At 37.1% G+C, this 16975-nt stretch overlaps 1 protein-coding gene across 1 annotated transcript in view; it reads left to right on the forward strand.

Moving 5' to 3' along the window:
- ADAM10 (ADAM metallopeptidase domain 10) overlaps window positions 1–15014 on the forward strand; it is a 41862-nt gene extending 26848 nt beyond the window's left edge. The window contains exons 5-16 of the mRNA XM_066558950.1: window positions 1051–1154; window positions 2982–3131; window positions 4259–4351; window positions 4994–5177; window positions 6812–6975; window positions 8001–8184; window positions 9054–9204; window positions 9497–9680; window positions 10838–10946; window positions 11214–11434; window positions 12139–12265; window positions 12737–15014. Coding sequence (XP_066415047.1) covers window positions 1051–1154; window positions 2982–3131; window positions 4259–4351; window positions 4994–5177; window positions 6812–6975; window positions 8001–8184; window positions 9054–9204; window positions 9497–9680; window positions 10838–10946; window positions 11214–11434; window positions 12139–12265; window positions 12737–12831 — 1766 coding nt within the window. The 3' untranslated portion in view covers window positions 12832–15014. The remainder of the gene's footprint in view (window positions 1–1050; window positions 1155–2981; window positions 3132–4258; window positions 4352–4993; window positions 5178–6811; window positions 6976–8000; window positions 8185–9053; window positions 9205–9496; window positions 9681–10837; window positions 10947–11213; window positions 11435–12138; window positions 12266–12736) is intronic.
- Window positions 15015–16975: the final 1961 nt, after the last annotated feature.

Below are 16975 nucleotides of genomic sequence, written 5' to 3' on the forward strand. Positions count from 1 at the left end.
TTGGATCTCCACTCTGTAAAAAATGAACACCCCCTCACCAAGCAGAAATGAAAAGACAAATGAATCAACCAAAAAATCCCAAAACACAAGAAATCTTGGTAAAGTTTGTAGTTTTCTGACAAAAGTGGCACTGTGTTGAGATGGTGCTAAAAATCTGGTTTGCCCTACAGAAACTGACTTAAGTATTCAGATCTGTATTCCATTATTTCTTACTTGGGCACCAATTTATGATGGGGTTGAATATGCAAATAAATCAAAGGGAGAAGTATTCAGTATTTCTCATCTCCATAGGAAACTTCTGCAAATACGGGTTACAAATCTGCAATAGGTGCTGCCAGTAAAAGCTGAGCACGTGTGTCTGAAACACATTCCCTTGTGCAGTGAGGCCTTTGGCAACTATTGCAAGAGTTGGCCTTGTTGAACAGGTGATTGTCAGATATTCTCACTAGTTTGGATCTCCAGCTTGTTTAACTAACATCTAGTGGTTAACTAAACCATGGTTCTATCCATTAGCATTTCTCTTCTTATGTCTTGGTAGTTAAGTAGCATAATGTGAAAATTTCCAAAAAATCAGTGGAAGATGAATAAAATAATAAAATTGTCTAAGAATGTTAGTGAGGCTTCTTAGTTTGTTTACCAAGTAGCATAAAAACTCTTTCTCTTACCCAAGCAGTCTTTAGTATACTTGATATCTAATAACTTTCCATTGTCATGTCATATTTTGAAGGCTGCTTTTAGCTGAAGTAAGTTGGTACAGATGTGTAAATAAAAGCTCTTGTTCTTATGTTAGGCACTGCTCATAATATTTTCTTGTGCTGCCTGAGAAGATAATGTTAAGAAGCAAATGTCAGTTTTGTTCTGTTTGTAAAACTAAGAATGTCTTAGTAGAAATGTTTAATTAAAAAAAGCTGCATAGACCTTGCATCTTCTAATGCTTCCTCAAACCACATGCACGATATTGGACACCAGCTGAGTCAGTTGCACTGATGCAGCCATATTTTGGACTTGTACTTGGAATTTGAAAACTCAACCTGGGCTTCCTCTTTTCAGAATATCCACATAAATATGGACCACAAGGAGGTTGTGCAGATCATTCAGTATTTGAAAGAATGCAGAAGTACCAGATGACCGGTATAGAAGAACCAACAACAGAGGTACAACAAAGGCTAATGGATTATGTTGATTAGTACTTAGTGTGATAACTTCCTATTTCTTGTATGTTGTTTCTCTTACTTTTGGTGAGCTATCATCCCTCCACATTGTGAGATACTTAAATTATTGCTGGAGGTTTCTTTTTAATATAATTTTTCTAAGTTCTTTTTCTTATTGCTTCTGTAGCCCAGATGTGCTACTTACAGTCTTAATGAATCCTAAGTGATCTCAAATTTTTCAACAGTTGGAATTTTAGATGGATGAGGAAATCAAGCTTAAAATGAGGAATATACTTTATTGCAATTGAGAAGGAAGAGTTTCAAGATCCCTTCATCTACAAGTAATACATTGGTTCTAAAGAGTAATAACTTCTACATTTTCAAGTTATATTAACATAACACACTTGGGATATCTGAGTGCTTTCAGTGGAAAATTAAGTGATATTGGTGGGAGGGTCTTCCTAACAAACCCTGTAAGCTTGTGGGGGTTACAGCACGTTACAGGTTGGCTGCTGTGACAGGTAAGTGTCCTGTGGCAGGAACCTGTGGACCTGGGTGGAGTCCCACAGTGGGTTTGCACTTAGGTTTACACCACATGTCACAAAATATTTTTTTTCCAACAGTAAGTTACTGAATTTCTTTTAGACTTAGTTGTGTTCTCAGCTGTTCCAAGTCTTGGCATAATTTTGTGATGTCAGCTAAATATATACCCAGAAAACAATGCAATATGTTAAATAGCATAAGCAACTTAGTTTATTTATGTTGTGACTCCAGAAATTGTCAACACTAATGCCCTTTTCAGCACTGGTAACAATAGCATGCTTTCCCAGAAATGTGCTTGTAAAACTTCATGGAGAGAGAGAGAGAGAGAGAGAGAGGGCCAGCAGCCAGTGAGTGCTGTAGGGCCAGGGTGCTGCTGCTGCCTTGAGAGGCTGCCTGGAACTGAGGCCAGACAGTGCTACAGGAATAAAGCAGGGATTTGCTAAAAGGCCTTTAAAGGATACACCTTGGGCAGTACAAGAACTCAGCTGTGGCTCTACCCAAGATGGACTCTGAGTCACAAGTTTTCACACTTTTATAAGTTTTGGTCCATTTCCATACTGGGGTTAATTGTCTGATTGCTTCAGGTTATGAAGTCCCATCCTCTGTTTGCCCTCCTCAATTCACTGTTGTTTGCACTTTTTGGGCCCAAAGCTGCAATGCTGTCCCTGGTTCTCAGGCTGGAAAAGGATGGTTTTGTCTGACTAAACTGTGAAGAGAACTTGCTAGCACTTTATATGAATTCAGAGTTACCTACTATAGCAGTACAGAATCTGGAAAATATGAAAGCTAAAACTTAAGGCATCACTACCAGATACCACTCTGCCTAACCAGTGTTCCTTTACTTCTTGTTCTTGCCCCATTTGTTCCATGCTGAAGCGCTTAAACATTTCTGTTTGCTGAGGTAACTGACTACAGTAATTTCATTTGAAATAACTGGTGTTAGGCATGGTGCAGTTAAGTCCCACCAGGGCTGATTTTTTTTCCTAAGCAACTGTTTGTTTATCTTAGCAAAGGATCATAAAAAAGAAAAATTCCGAAGATCACCACACTGACTGCATTTTGTAATATAAAATGAAATGCAGAGAGAGCTTTTGCTAAGATTGCATTCGAAGTATTTGAAAACGAAGCATTATGTACTTACTTCAAGATTCATCAAACTTTGCAAGTTAAAGAATGAAAATCTATTTGTATTAGTGGAGTATGTTTAGAACCACTGTTATTTTTAGGTAATCTAGTGCAGCATGTGGAACTACAAAATTAATGTATTTCTTCCCTGTGCATATGTAGAAGCCTGTTGAAGAGCCTAAGAAGGATGATCCACAGCTTTTGAGAAAAAAGCGTGCCACTCAGGCTGAAAAAAACACGTGCCAGCTGTATATCCAGACTGATCATTTATTCTACAAGCACTATGGAACCAGAGAAGCTGTGATTGCACAGGTATTTCCAAACCCTCTGTTTTAAATTGCCTGCTTTCACTTTGGTAGTCCTGATAAATTTCATGTAACTTTTCTTTTTACTTATTTCCTTTATAATGGCTTGTTTCCCTTGTTAAAGTGGTCTTGACATAATTGAAAAAGTGTTTTTTATTTTGCTAAAAAGATGCTGTTTCTGTGACAAAAGTCCTGGGCACTTGTGCCTCTTTAATGGCAGCTGTGGTGTGTTTAGCCCCTCTGAGCAGGATTTGCAGTCTGACTGTTCTCAGTTCTTACTCAGAAAAAGAATATTTCCTGAGGAGTTCTGTCCTGTTTGACAGCCTGCCAAGCCTCTGTTTTAACACTTGCATAGGCTTCCCTTTGAAATTCTAGCTCAAAACACCATGAGCTAATAAATGCTGAGATCTATTCCTGTAGTATCTAATAGAGTGGATGGTAAAAAAAGCAGTGGCAGCTAAAGGCAGATGCTTTTCATTTGTCAATATACTACTAACTGAGAAAAGGGTTGATATGATTTGCTAAAAATATATCTAGCATTTTAACATACTTCTTCTGAAGTCTGAAGTTTCACTGCCACTTGCAGATCTGAATTTTACTATTTATCACACTGTACGTAGACAAGTCAAGTAGTATTTTTCAAAGCTCTGAAGTCACCTTTTAGCCACCTTTAGCTTTTTAGTGAGTTAGCATTTCTGTGTGCTTTTAGAAAAGAAAAGGTAAATTATTTGTTTTTCCACATTTGTGTTCTACCAGAAATGAAAGAATAAATCTGTAACAAGTAAATTTTTTTTTCTGAAAAACAAATACCATGCTTTGAATACAATTTCAGTACAGTGCTGTCTTACCAAAGCAGTGAATAAAGGAGTATCCCAAACAGCTATGTGCAAGTTGATAGAATTGTGTTAATAAAAATCAAATGGCAAAATCCTTTGGTGGTATCTGGCATGGTGATGGTGCAGGTAGGGATTTATTTCCGTTGTGGGCCCTGATTTATTTCAAAGGGCCTGTTAGAAGTTCCTACAGCACAATATCCCATATTGTAGGAGTGTAGGCCTTGCAGCTATTGCTGTTAAGATAAGCTGTAGTGTAGTGCATGGATGCCTGAACTGTAGCTGCTTTTGTTTTTGACAGATTTCCAGCCATGTTAAAGCAATTGACACCATTTACCAGTCAACAGATTTTTCAGGGATCCGTAACATCAGCTTCATGGTGAAACGAATCCGAGTAAGTTGGGTTGGAGAGGATTTCAGCTTCACTGATGCTGCTGGGAGGCTGTGTTCTTCAAATGTGCTCCTCCTCTTCACTTGTACCCATTTATTGTTTTATAACAGTTCTTTAGCAGAAGTGTCTCTGCAGGAAATGGTGCCCTAAGCCATTTATTTGATTTGGTTTTAGTGATTATTGTCAAAAGCCCACTCCTGCTGTGATTGAGCTGTGGTCAGTTTTTCTATAGGAATCAACTTACTTTGTTTCAGCACCGTTGTTGTGTGGTGCATAGATGATTGCTATTCTCCAATAACTTTAATGCTAAAATAGAGAATGGCTATCCAGGTAGACGCTTCCTTGTAAAAGTGATAATTTAGGAGGATAAATACAAGTTTTTGGGTAAAAAAACTTGGAAACGCATGGAAAAAAAAGAGAAGGAAATAAGAGAATGGGGATTTACTACACAAATGCAATTCTTCATTTATTGTAGTGCTTTGTTTTCCAGTTATTGGGGTGGTAATTTACAGTCAAGGCTTTTAAATTTTAAACAACATCTTTAACTACATAACATAGCAAGGTACTGACAACAGTGAGCCTCTTAGCTGACATGTGCAGGTGGAAATGAATCCTGTCTTACAGTTTCTTTCAATTTCCTTTTAGATTAACACAACCGTAGATGAGAAGGACTCTTCCAATCCCTTTAGATTTCCTAACATTGGTGTGGAAAAGTTTCTGGAACTGAACTCAGAACAGAACCATGATGATTATTGCTTGGCCTATGTGTTTACAGACCGTGATTTTGATGATGGAGTCCTTGGTCTGGCTTGGGTTGGAGCCCCTTCAGGTAATTCTATACAAGCCTTCAGTGCTATGAGATAAAGTAGGTAGGCACTAGAAAAAAGGTAGAAACCACCTTTTAAACTGACAGCAAATGCACAAAAATCTCCTAGCTTGTCACAATTTTGTTTTAGTATGGTTTAATTTTATTTTTAGTAGATTGTGCCATTTCAATTAATCTTTCCGTATTTCTGATGAACAGGATATGAAGAGTAAAGAAAAACATATTTATTTTGTTATACAAAGGTGATATTACTTGGATTGCTTTTTATTTATGGTAGGTGTGAGTGACCAGTAAAGTGACAGGTGAAACAAGTATTTCTGCTCTATATAAACAGGGCTTACAACTATGAAAACTACACTGCAGAACCTTTAGGTTTTCTAGGTAGTATTGAAAGAATTTTTTTTTTATCAGTGAGATCTGTTCTGGGAGATAACAGAATAATTACTGCATGACTCTTCTTGAACTGCTTCTCATTAGTTTCAGAAAGTATGTCCTTTGATGTAAAAAAATCTCAATCAGTGAGACATTGCAAGAGACAGGATACTTAATGAGAACATTATTGAGAGCTTTAACAGAATTGAGTAATGGTGGAAGAAACATGAAACTCTTCATATAAGGGGTAAGAGATCAACAGACCCATGCCTGCAGTTAGAGAACTAACCTTAGGGACTGTAGAAGAACCATAGGAAAAGTAATGCCCAGAAGGTGAATAGAAATGAGAAATTTGGTTTGTGATGACTATTCTAGTGTACACACTGACCAAGAACAGGAGGAATTGGAATATGCAGTTCAAAAACACTGCTTTCAAAACTGAATTTAATGGAGAAGAGCTATGATCTTTGAGATTGTCATCCTTAACACACATACTGATATATATTAAATGGGATATGTCACTAAATCAAAATTCTCCTTGAGAAAGGAAATCTTCTTTAGACTGGTCTTTAGACACATTTACGTTAGCAATAGAATAGCTGGATTTTAGAACATTAATAATGCTTCAGTAGAAACTCAAGTTATGGAAAAATTTGGTGAAATTAAAGTCAGAATTTTGGGAATTTTCTGAATAGGAAGTATGATAAACTTGACTGCCAGTCTTCTAAACATGGGTCTCATTAACACATCAAAAGCATTTTCAGCTTTAGGTTTTGGGTTTTTTTCCTTACAATGAGATACATATATACATATATGTGTATATATATATGTACTTATTCTGACAATGACATTTTATATAAATGCTCTTGCTGTGAGAGAGGATCTCCAAATTTACCATGTACTTTTTCACTTGGTGAAATCCAAATAAGATGTAGATTGAGGCTACTTCTGTTGGACATTGCACCCTGCTAGTCTTGTACTACAGGTATGGTGAAACAAAGGCTCATCCATTCAGGGAGTGCCCAAAATAGCTCTCAAAAGCTATTCTAAACCAGCTGTCTTCTTGTGTGAATGCATCCAATCTGTGCTGAGAGCGTTTGTGTGAATAAATCTAATCTACTTTCAAGGTTGTGTTCATATTAATTCTAGAGAGCTCTTAGTCTGTAAACCTGCAGAGGCAAACTGATTGTTGTTCTGGATGTCAACAGACAAGTAACACAACACTTTGCCCTAAATGTGTGACTTGTACTTTTGTCTGAATGCAGGGAGCTCTGGTGGAATATGTGAGAAAAGCAAATTGTATTCGGATGGTAAGAAGAAGTCTCTGAACACTGGAATCATCACTGTCCAGAACTATGGCTCTCATGTGCCCCCCAAGGTTTCTCACATTACTTTTGCACATGAGGTTGGGCATAACTTTGGTTCCCCTGTAAGTATTACTGGTGATCTGTGAACTCACTCTCAGCCATTTCATAGGGTGTGATTTACAAATGGAGATTTTACTTCTTATGAACAAGGACAGCAGAGTCCTGACTCCATGAGCATATGTGCACATACATTGTGTACAAACAAAGGGATGGCAACTGTGCATTTTGTGAATTGTTTACTTATATTAGTTCAGTTCCTTACAAAGGTACTTTATTATTGTTCCCTAAATACTTCTCTGTCTTTATGAAGAGTAGGGTCACACACACCTTGTTAAATTGTACTTTATCCTGGAGAGGAGGAGGCAGCACTGCAAAATTGACTAAGATAACACTTTATTCAGCAAGTGGCTCACATTTATTAGATGATTTATACTTACAAGTTGATCTAAGAAAATAGTGGAGGGAATTAGGATGCCAAGAAGAATGTTTTTGAGCAGGATTGTTTCACTGCCAGTTAGGGATGCAACTTGTTTGTGGTAAGCTTGAAAACATGAGGCTTTTTGTTTTGCCAGTGTGTAATGCATTTCATTCCTCATGCTGGATATCATAGGTGTAGTCACTGGCTGACAGACTCCTGCTCTGTTTTGCAGTTCTCTTTGTACCTCCCTCAAAGCAAACAAGAAGAATGGATTGTGGTTTCTGTCAACTCCTCCTGCTTTCATTCTACAGAATGCTGATTACCCTTTTGTGATCATAAGCCACTCTTTTTAGGAGATGGCAGCTTGTCCAAGTCAGTATTCATTCCAGGACATGTACTTGGGGGTAAATTACCAAGAATGCAAATAAGATGAAACTGGAGGAATTAGATTCTTGCTACTGTTGTCTTGGGGTAAACAAAAACAACAACAGAACAAAGAGAACCCAAAATCATACCTTGGGTTTACATTCAGGTTTTGTATTGCAGAGAACCTGAGAGTGAAATATGGTGGTTTATTTTTATTTTATTTATTCTCTGTTAAGTCTACCAAATCCAGGTTACTTTTGCACCTTCCATCATTGAAATAGTTGTAAAATACTTGTTTTGCAGCATGATTCTGGAATGGAGTGCACTCCTGGAGAGTCCAAGAACTTGGGGCAGAAGGAAAATGGAAATTATATCATGTATGCAAGAGCTACATCTGGGGACAAACTTAACAACAATAAGTTCTCTATCTGTAGCATTCGAAATATCAGCCAAGTTCTTGACAAGAAGAGAAATAATTGTTTTGTTGGTATGTATTTCATCCTCCTGAAAGCCAAATAGCTAAATTATTACCACAATGCTTAATTAAAAAAAAAAAATCTTATGTTTTTAAATTTACTGAAAGATTCTGCAAGTAAAGAATTGAATTTGAGATTTCCAGTACTGTGTCAAACTCTGGGCTGGCCAGCACAGAAACAGCAGGACACACTGGAGTCAGTCCAGCCAAGGGCCACAAGGATTATTAAGGGATTGGAGCATCTGACATAGAAGGAGAGTCCAAGAGAGCCTGTTTAGTGTGGAGCAGAGAAGGCTGGGGGAGGCTCTTCTCTGTCTTTGTAAATGCCTGGTGGGAGGGAGTAAACAAACAGGGTCAGACTGGTTTCAGTCGTGCTCATTGTGAAAAGACTAGAGGTAAGGACCCCATATTAAACTGCAGGGAAATCCTATTTAGACTTGAAAAAGGATTTTTGCATGATTTTTTCTTTCTGGAGTCTGATGTATGAGCTCTCACAAATTTTGTGAGCTCACATAGGTTTGCACATCTACTCAGTAAGTTTGGATTTTGGAGTAGTTGACCCCAGTACCATCAGCCTTTGCCTCAAGGTCCTCTGACTGTTAAAGGAAAGGATGCAGCTCCCTGGGAGAATGAGCAGAAAGCTTGTTCTTATACTCCCACTCTTGTAAATCAAAACCTTTTACTCAGAGGCTTAAAATTCTATGAATTGTGGGAGTGACTAAGCTGGGTGTCAAGCAGTAATGCAAGTGACTTGAGCCCTAGTCTAAAGTCCAGTTTGACCAGGCTCTTTCAGTCGTGATTAACTGGATGCTTGTTAAGGTTTATAAGTATTTGCATGTTCTTTGTACTGCTTTGTACATAAATATACTGGCATTTTTCAGAGTCTGGGCAGCCCATCTGTGGTAATGGACTGGTTGAACAAGGAGAACAGTGTGATTGTGGATACAGTGACCAGTGTAAAGATGACTGCTGTTATGATGCAAACCAACCAGAAGATAAAAAATGCAAGTTAAGACCAGGCAAAAAGTGCAGGTATTGTGCATGTGTTACACTACACTTTCATTTTGGGCATTTATTGGGGAATTCAGAATCTGAATCTGCTTACCTGCATTTTTATAAGAGTACTGATTTTGTTTAAAATGCTTTATACAATGAGTGAGATGTACATAAGCATATTTATGCTATGGGAAAAATTCTTTTCAAGTCACATTTGATTAGGACGAATCAGAAATTTGTTGAGTGCTTGAGTAGGCTTCAGGGTGAATAGTCTGTTTGGAATTGTTCATGCTTTTTGTTGGCATCCACAATCTGTGTTTGTTTCCAGCCCCAGCCAAGGCCCGTGCTGCACTGCCCAGTGTGATTTCAAATCCAGGACAGATAAGTGTCGGAATGATTCTGACTGTGCTAAGGAAGGAATGTGCAATGGTGTCAGTGCTCTCTGCCCAATATCTGAACCCAAAGAGAACTTCACCGTGTGCAACAGGAACACACAAGTTTGCATAAAGGGGGTACGGTTTTTACAGCCTTATGTAACTGCTAATTACTGTGAATTGATACAGTTTCTGTACTTACTGCACAGGAGGGCACGCTCAGCCTCTTTTTCTGTATAGATGTTTGATTTATTGGTGTCAGTCAAAATAACAGTGAAGGTACATCAAGGATTAAGAAGTACATATCAAATCCCAAGATAGCAGTACTGTCTGAGAAAGTTACACTTACAGTTTTTTGTAAAAGTCAGGATTATGAAAGTGTTTTATTTTCTAGTGCCATCTTTTCACTTTTCTTCAGTCTTGGTCAATAATTCTGTTGCCTTAGAAAACTGGATATGCTGTGAAATGAGGTTGAATTTGGTTTATTGGCAATACACAGTTTCTCCAAACATCTACATATAGCACGGATGTGCAAACATATGGAATTAGAATGATTCTGAACTGCAATTAGTTTCCTGGATTAAAGAGAACATGGCAGTTGCCATGAAATATTGATGGGCAAGTCTCTTATAAATTGATCTGTGTTTGCTTGGACGCAAACACAAGCAAAAATCATCCTCTTTAAGACCTGTAACTTTTTGTGCTGTTTGTTTTCCACAGTCCAGGATTTTAATCAAGTACTGCTTGTAATATTTTTCAGCTAATTTATAGCCATCTTAAAGATAGAGGAATGGTCTTCATATAGTTACTGATTTTGAAACAAAATTATAAATAAACTGAGCTTGGAGTATGAAGGATCCTGACACAGTGAAATTAAATACAGAATCTTTTCTGCCATTAGTTTTTTTTAATTTCCAAGAGAAATATTTGTGTATACATGTGTTAGATGTATTTTTCAAACCATGATTTTGAGTAATCATGTTTCAGTGTGAACTGTGGTGCTGTGGGTGTTTTGCAGGGTACTCAGGTTATAAAAGAAGATGCTGTGTTATAAAATAAAATCAGTAAATCACCTTTTAAAAAACTTGATAATATGCCAAAATATTGACATTGAATAACTGTAATAATTTTTTGCTTATAAGCTTTGGAAAAAAAATTGAAGCAGTTGATTTATTGATAAGCATCTTTAGAGCTATAATTATGCTTTCAGATATTAATTGTTAATATCTCTCCTAATGTCAGTGGACTTGAAAGTGAAATTGATTTTTGTGTTGCTGTGCTTTTGTCTCCCACAGCAATGTGCTGGCTCTATCTGTGAGAAGCATGGTTTGGAGGAGTGTACATGTGCTAGTTCAGATGGCAAGGATGATAGAGAACTGTGCCATGTCTGCTGCATGAGAAAAAGTAAGATTTACCTGAATCATAAGTGTAAATAGAGCAGGAGGGCTCTGAGGAACCTGCTCATGATGTTTGTACTTGAGTTTTTGTTAGCTTTGAGAGCATTTTGTTCAAACATAGTTTCAGACAGACATTGCATTGTACCGTGGAGGAAACAAACAATACATTCTGCATTTTTACAGACTATTAGAAAAGCATTTTGAGCAATTAAACACTAGGGTGGATATTCATGCATGGATGTTTTAATACCATAATGGTTGTATTCACTTTCAGTGGACCCAGCTACTTGTGCAAGCACAGGCTCGAGCCGGTGGCAGGAATACTTTCACCTTGAAACCATCACTTTGCAACCTGGATCTCCCTGTAATGATTTCAAAGGCTACTGTGATGTGTTTATGAGGTGTCGGCTGGTGGATGCTGATGGCCCTCTAGCTAGACTAAAGAAAGCAATTTTTAATCCAGAACTATATGAAAATATTGCAGAATGGATTGTGGTAAGTATATTTTTATATTGCAAGTCTAATAGGAAATGTTCTTGGTAATCAAGATTCACAGTTGATAAGTGTTTTTATGCAGACTGCTTCAGCATTCTTCAAAGTATAATTAGCCCTTGTTTTACTAGATTTTCTGTAAGCACCCTCTGTGCAACAAGTTTGCTAGATTGAAGGAAATTGAAACAAACAAATAACAAACAAATAAATAGGCTCTGTGAATACCTCTATCCATTCACATTTTTAATTTACTGGTTTTTTCATGTTTTGACTCTTCATATTTGAATGCTCTGACTTCTTTTAAGGAATTAAATATTTTGATCTGTAGCATTCATCATTTTTGTTGTGCTAGGTGTCACTTTAATAATAATGTGCTGAAGAGGAGCTAGAGTGAAACACCCTTGGAGAGCTGCATAGGCAGTTTTGTGTAAGCTGTTGACTGTTTGAGGCTTACACAGCTTTGCTGGAGTGTATCTTCTGTGAAGCACCCTTCTGAAACTAGAATGGAAGTATTGGGGCTTTTCTGTGGAAGAACTTCGGGGACATTTCTTTCAAATGTTAGGCTGGATATTCTTGGTGATGTTTCAGAAAACTTTTTTATGACTTCTTAAACACAGTGAAAAGCCATATTCAGTGTCTTCTGTCTCTTGTGCATGTGTGCCAAAATTCTAGCACAATCTTTTTGTTGTTGTGGTTTTGGTTTTTAGGCTTATTGGTGGGCAGTGTTGCTTATGGGAATTGCATTGATCATGTTAATGGCTGGCTTCATTAAGATATGCAGTGTTCATACTCCAAGCAGTAATCCAAAGTTGCCTCCTCATAAACCACTTCCAGGTGAGTAATGCAGCTAATTATAGAGATATGTTTTCTCTGCAGCTGTTTAGTTCTAAAGAGAAACTTCAGGTGTTTCAACCTACACTTCTTAGGCTGGCACTGTGAAACTAGAAATGGAATTAATGCCTGTGAATCAATTCATGAAAATCTAATTGTCTTATTTTCCTATAACATAATATGCAATCAAAAGAAAGCTTTAAGGACTTTTTCCAGCATCAGAGTTCCTTTTATTTCCTATTCCATGCTACATTTTGTAAGAATTGGCCTGTTTAAGGAAGTGCTGTTGAGGTACTGAAATGTATTCTGTGTGTCCTCCATGCAGTTACTCATCTAGTTTAAGCTTTGCAGGTCTAAATCCAAAGCCTTCCAGACAAATAGCTGTATTTAATTTGCATGGCCAGGGTAACTCTTTTGAAAATAACTTGAGTTTTAAAATTTAATTTTAATAATGGCTTCTTTTCTTTGAAACAGGCACTTTAAAGAGGAGGAGACCACCACAAACCACTCAACCCCCACAGCGGCAAAGGCCCCGAGAGAGTTATCAGATGGGACATATGAGACGCTGACTGCAGCTTTTTGCCTTGGTTCTTCCTAGTGCCTACAATGGGAAAACTCACTCCAAAGAAAACCTAATAAGTCATTGTCCCCAGTCTAACTCTCAAAAATTGAAGAGGAAAAAAAAAAAGCATGATATGCCCTCAAAACAAGTGGAAGTGGTTGATTTTTAATGAGAGAATCTTCCAGCTCAAAAAGAAGAAAAGTGTTTTTCTTGAATATTTTTAATTTAGTGGCACAAAGTCCTAGCATATCATGATTCTTTCCCCCTTCTGTGCTCTTCATTGCTGCATTTTCTTCACTTGCAGGCAAATATGGCTGTAGTAAAACTTTTACTCAAGAATTGAGGAAAAGATCTATTTTTCAACTGCCAGACAAGGCTAGGAAGCTAGACCACCTCAGCATTGGAGACATTACTTGTCAATGTATATACATTGTTATATGCAGACATGTATTTCTAACGTACACCCGTACTTGTGTGCAATTGTAAACAAGAGAATTGCAATATGGATGTTTCTTTGTATTATAAAACTTTTCCGCTATTAATGAAGAAATTACTGTTTAATTGACATACTCAGGATAACAGAGGATGATGGTGTGTAGTGGTCAAGGGTCCTGTGATGCTTTACACAGCAATTTTGAATCCAATCACACTTTTTTTATCGTTATCAAAGTTGTTTCAAGCACTCGTTTCATCTTTATCCAACAGCTGTTAAGATACAGCATACAAGCCTGGATGGTCTTAGACAGATTTAACAGGTGTTCTGCAAACTTTGCAAATGTCAGAATGTTTCAAAAATGTTTTATGTGTCTTCCTTGTAGCTCAGCGTAAATATTTTTAATTTGTCTGATTATTCAGTGAAATAATGAATAGTTAGATCCAATATTTCCATGCTTTATTAGAAAATTTTGCCTGTTATTCAACTTGTTTTAAAAATTGCAACCACTTTATTTGGGCTGTTCCGATATTCTTACAGTTCAGTAATCAAGTTCATGTTCTAAGGGATGTGGAAAGAAAAAAGCTGTAGTTTTTATTTTCTTTTTTAATTTATCAGGTTTTTGGATAACTTTTCAGCATGATACTGTTGATTGATAACCACTAAAGTAGAGTGATTTGCCTGGCTACTGTGGCAGAGTTAATACTGTAGTTAGGACTACCAATTTTCCCACATTTATACCAGTAGTGAAGTTCAACAGCACAATGTCCCATTCCAGAGTTTTTATTACGAATGTAAATAATTGGCATTTTTGAAGATGAATAAAAGATGTCTTAAGGTGCTTACTGCTATGCAGAAGATGAAAGGGGGCATTACAAAATGTTTAAGCTTGTGATGTATTTATTGCTTGTTTTCCAAAAGCACCAAGCTAATTAGAGATGCAAATGGCTATAATTTTCCTGGCTTTGCTTAGGAGAAAATTTACTGAGGGTTGGACAGGCTTCCTTTGTTTGTTTTTTTTTTTTTGTTTTGTTTTGTTTTCTTTTCTTTTTTAAGAGTATAAGGTTTACACAATCATTCTCATAATGTGACGCAAGCCAGCAAGGCCAAAAATGTTACAGAATATAATGGGATCTCTTCCTTGTAAACTTGTACAGTATGTGGTAACTTTTTCAAAATACAGCTTTTTGTACATGGTTTAGAGACAAATTTTGTACATGAAACCCCAAGTCCAATAGACTATATAAATAATTCTAAATGATCTTAACTAGTTAGAAGTGTATGTAGTTGCTTTTAAGTCATTTTAAATACATTTGTTTTAAGACTGTGCAAAGATTGGAAGTGGGTTTGCATTTCTAAAATGGTGACTTTTATTCAGCAAGAGTTCTTAGTAACTTCTTGAGTGTGGTAGACTTTGGAACATGTAAATTTTTTGCCTGTAATGTTATCCTGTGGTAGGATTTTGGCAGACAAATGCTGCCCTATTTTATTTTGAGTCTAAGTTAAATGTTTTTTGAAAACAGAAATGTGCACTGAACTCTCCACTGCAAGTCAAGATGTGGTAAAGCCGAAAGGAAGTTCAAGACAATGAAACAGAAATACTACTGTCGATTTCATGTCCACTGTGTTTTATACAGTCTCTTTTTTGTTCACTTTGGAAATTTTTACTAAAAAATGCAAAAAATAAAGTATTGTGCAAAGATATGTAAGGTTTTTTGAAACTTGAAATGCATTAATAAATAGACTTGATGAAATCATCTGCTGAAGATCCATTTACTTGTTGAGCCCTGAAAGCAAAGAGGAATACACAGATTCCACTTTGCTTGATTTTTGGCTTTTACTGTCATGCCAAACTGTAGTTGCACTATCTCTGTCAAAGTGTCCCTCTCAATTTTAACATCCTGCAGTTATAGATAAGAATAAATGTGTTTGTGTAACCTGTTTAGGGAAAGCCATGAAATTAATTTTAAATTACTTACATGATCACAGGAATAAAATTTTCTTACCTCCAAAATGAAAAACTAGTTGCTGGTGGGATGTTCAAGCCTGGCATCATCGTTACTGATGGATACCTTTGGAAATATATTTGGAGAGGAATATTGGAATTAATATGCAATACTCTGAATAATACACAATTGGTGGATGAGACAGAAGGAGCAAATGTGATTTTTGCAAGGCATTTTAAAACTGCTAAGCTGAGTCTCTGGGTTTTTGTGTGTGTTGCATGGCTGATTTAAGTGATAAGAGTGCTTTTCAAAGCCAGGTCCTGCCAGTGAGTCTTCCATTCTCCAGGCTCTTTGTTGAGAGTGGCTGCCTGGACATCTGTTTCCCGAAGGGAGCCGGGTGAACTTTTATGTTATCAAAGCACACTCAGAGTTCCTTCCTCACAATGCTCCCCCCACCACCCCCAGGACTTTTTATAGAAGTGCTTCTCCCTGGAGCTAAATAGCACTGTCTGTGCAAAGGGCATTAGAAGAAAATCCCTTGGAGCAGAGCCCTTCTGTAAATCCTCACAGAGGTGGTGGCTGTGTTTAAATCTCTGTAAGAACGCAACCCAAAGGGGTGTAATAATGCCTAAGCAGCTCAAATGCAAGTTTCATGTATATTTTAAAGTAGGAGTGAAACAAATCAGTGCATAATTTTTCTAGCTAATATTTGACATAATCTTATTTGTACCGATTAATTTATTCATCTTGCATTTTTGAATGTTCAGTTACTAAATGTATACATTCAGCTCATGTAGAAGCATGTATAGATCAGTCAGGATGGTGTGAGCATGACAAAGGCATCAAAGTCCTCTTAAGCAATGAAACTTTATACCATACCATTGATGTAATTTGGGTTTTAATTAGTGTTCCAATATTTCTTTCAGGAAAAACACAAAAAGGAAGGAAGAGGCTTTTATTTCTGAACATTGGAAGTTCATTATTAGAGACAGTGATGAAAAGGACAGCAGCCATTCTGTCACTGAGCTGTGTGTGCTCTGACAGGAGTGAGCACCTGGTGGCTTCCAAGGTCTCAGGTCAGCTGTATGGAGAGACACAGCAGTAATTCCCATGAGCACAGAGTAAGGCACCACCTTAGGCACTTGAGATTGTAGGTATGACTTCAGTTTTATGTTCAGGCATGGTGAGACTGAATGTATTACAGCTTGGGCTTTATTCCATGTTTCTATCAGAAATTAGTGTAATGGCTGTCAAAGCAGGGACAGAATTTGGGTACGTGATTTGTGGAAAATGGCATCAGAAGTATCTTCATATCTGCAAGAGTTCACATACTGACTGTTCTTTTAATTTTCCTACTTGGCTTTTTAAAACCTTTCAAATTGTCTTATCTGAGGATATACCATCTTCACTTAGTAGAGAGCTGGAGAATGTTTTTTCACAAACACTAGAAGTCATCCAATGCCCACTTCTTGAGTTTCACCACAATGTAGACACCTCTGAACCTTCTTCCACCTGCTTTTCCTGAAGTAATGACTGCTTCTCCTGAAGTATAGATCCCTTTATCAGCCTAACCAAGAAAAGAATAGTAATTTGCAAGAAATGCCACTTTTGATGTCTGAAATGTTTCTAAGAGTGTCGTTTCTGTACTGTTGGAGTACAGCCCAATTCTTTTTAGCCTTTGTCTCTTGCTTTTTCATCCTTCAACTTCTGAAAAAAGCTTTTTTTGAGGAATAGGGGTAGGATTTGGTTCAGAAAGCTTACAAAATTCATAG

The sequence above is a fragment of the Molothrus aeneus genome, chromosome 13, assembly GCF_037042795.1.
Source record: "Molothrus aeneus isolate 106 chromosome 13, BPBGC_Maene_1.0, whole genome shotgun sequence".
Classification (NCBI taxonomy): domain Eukaryota; kingdom Metazoa; phylum Chordata; class Aves; order Passeriformes; family Icteridae; genus Molothrus; species Molothrus aeneus.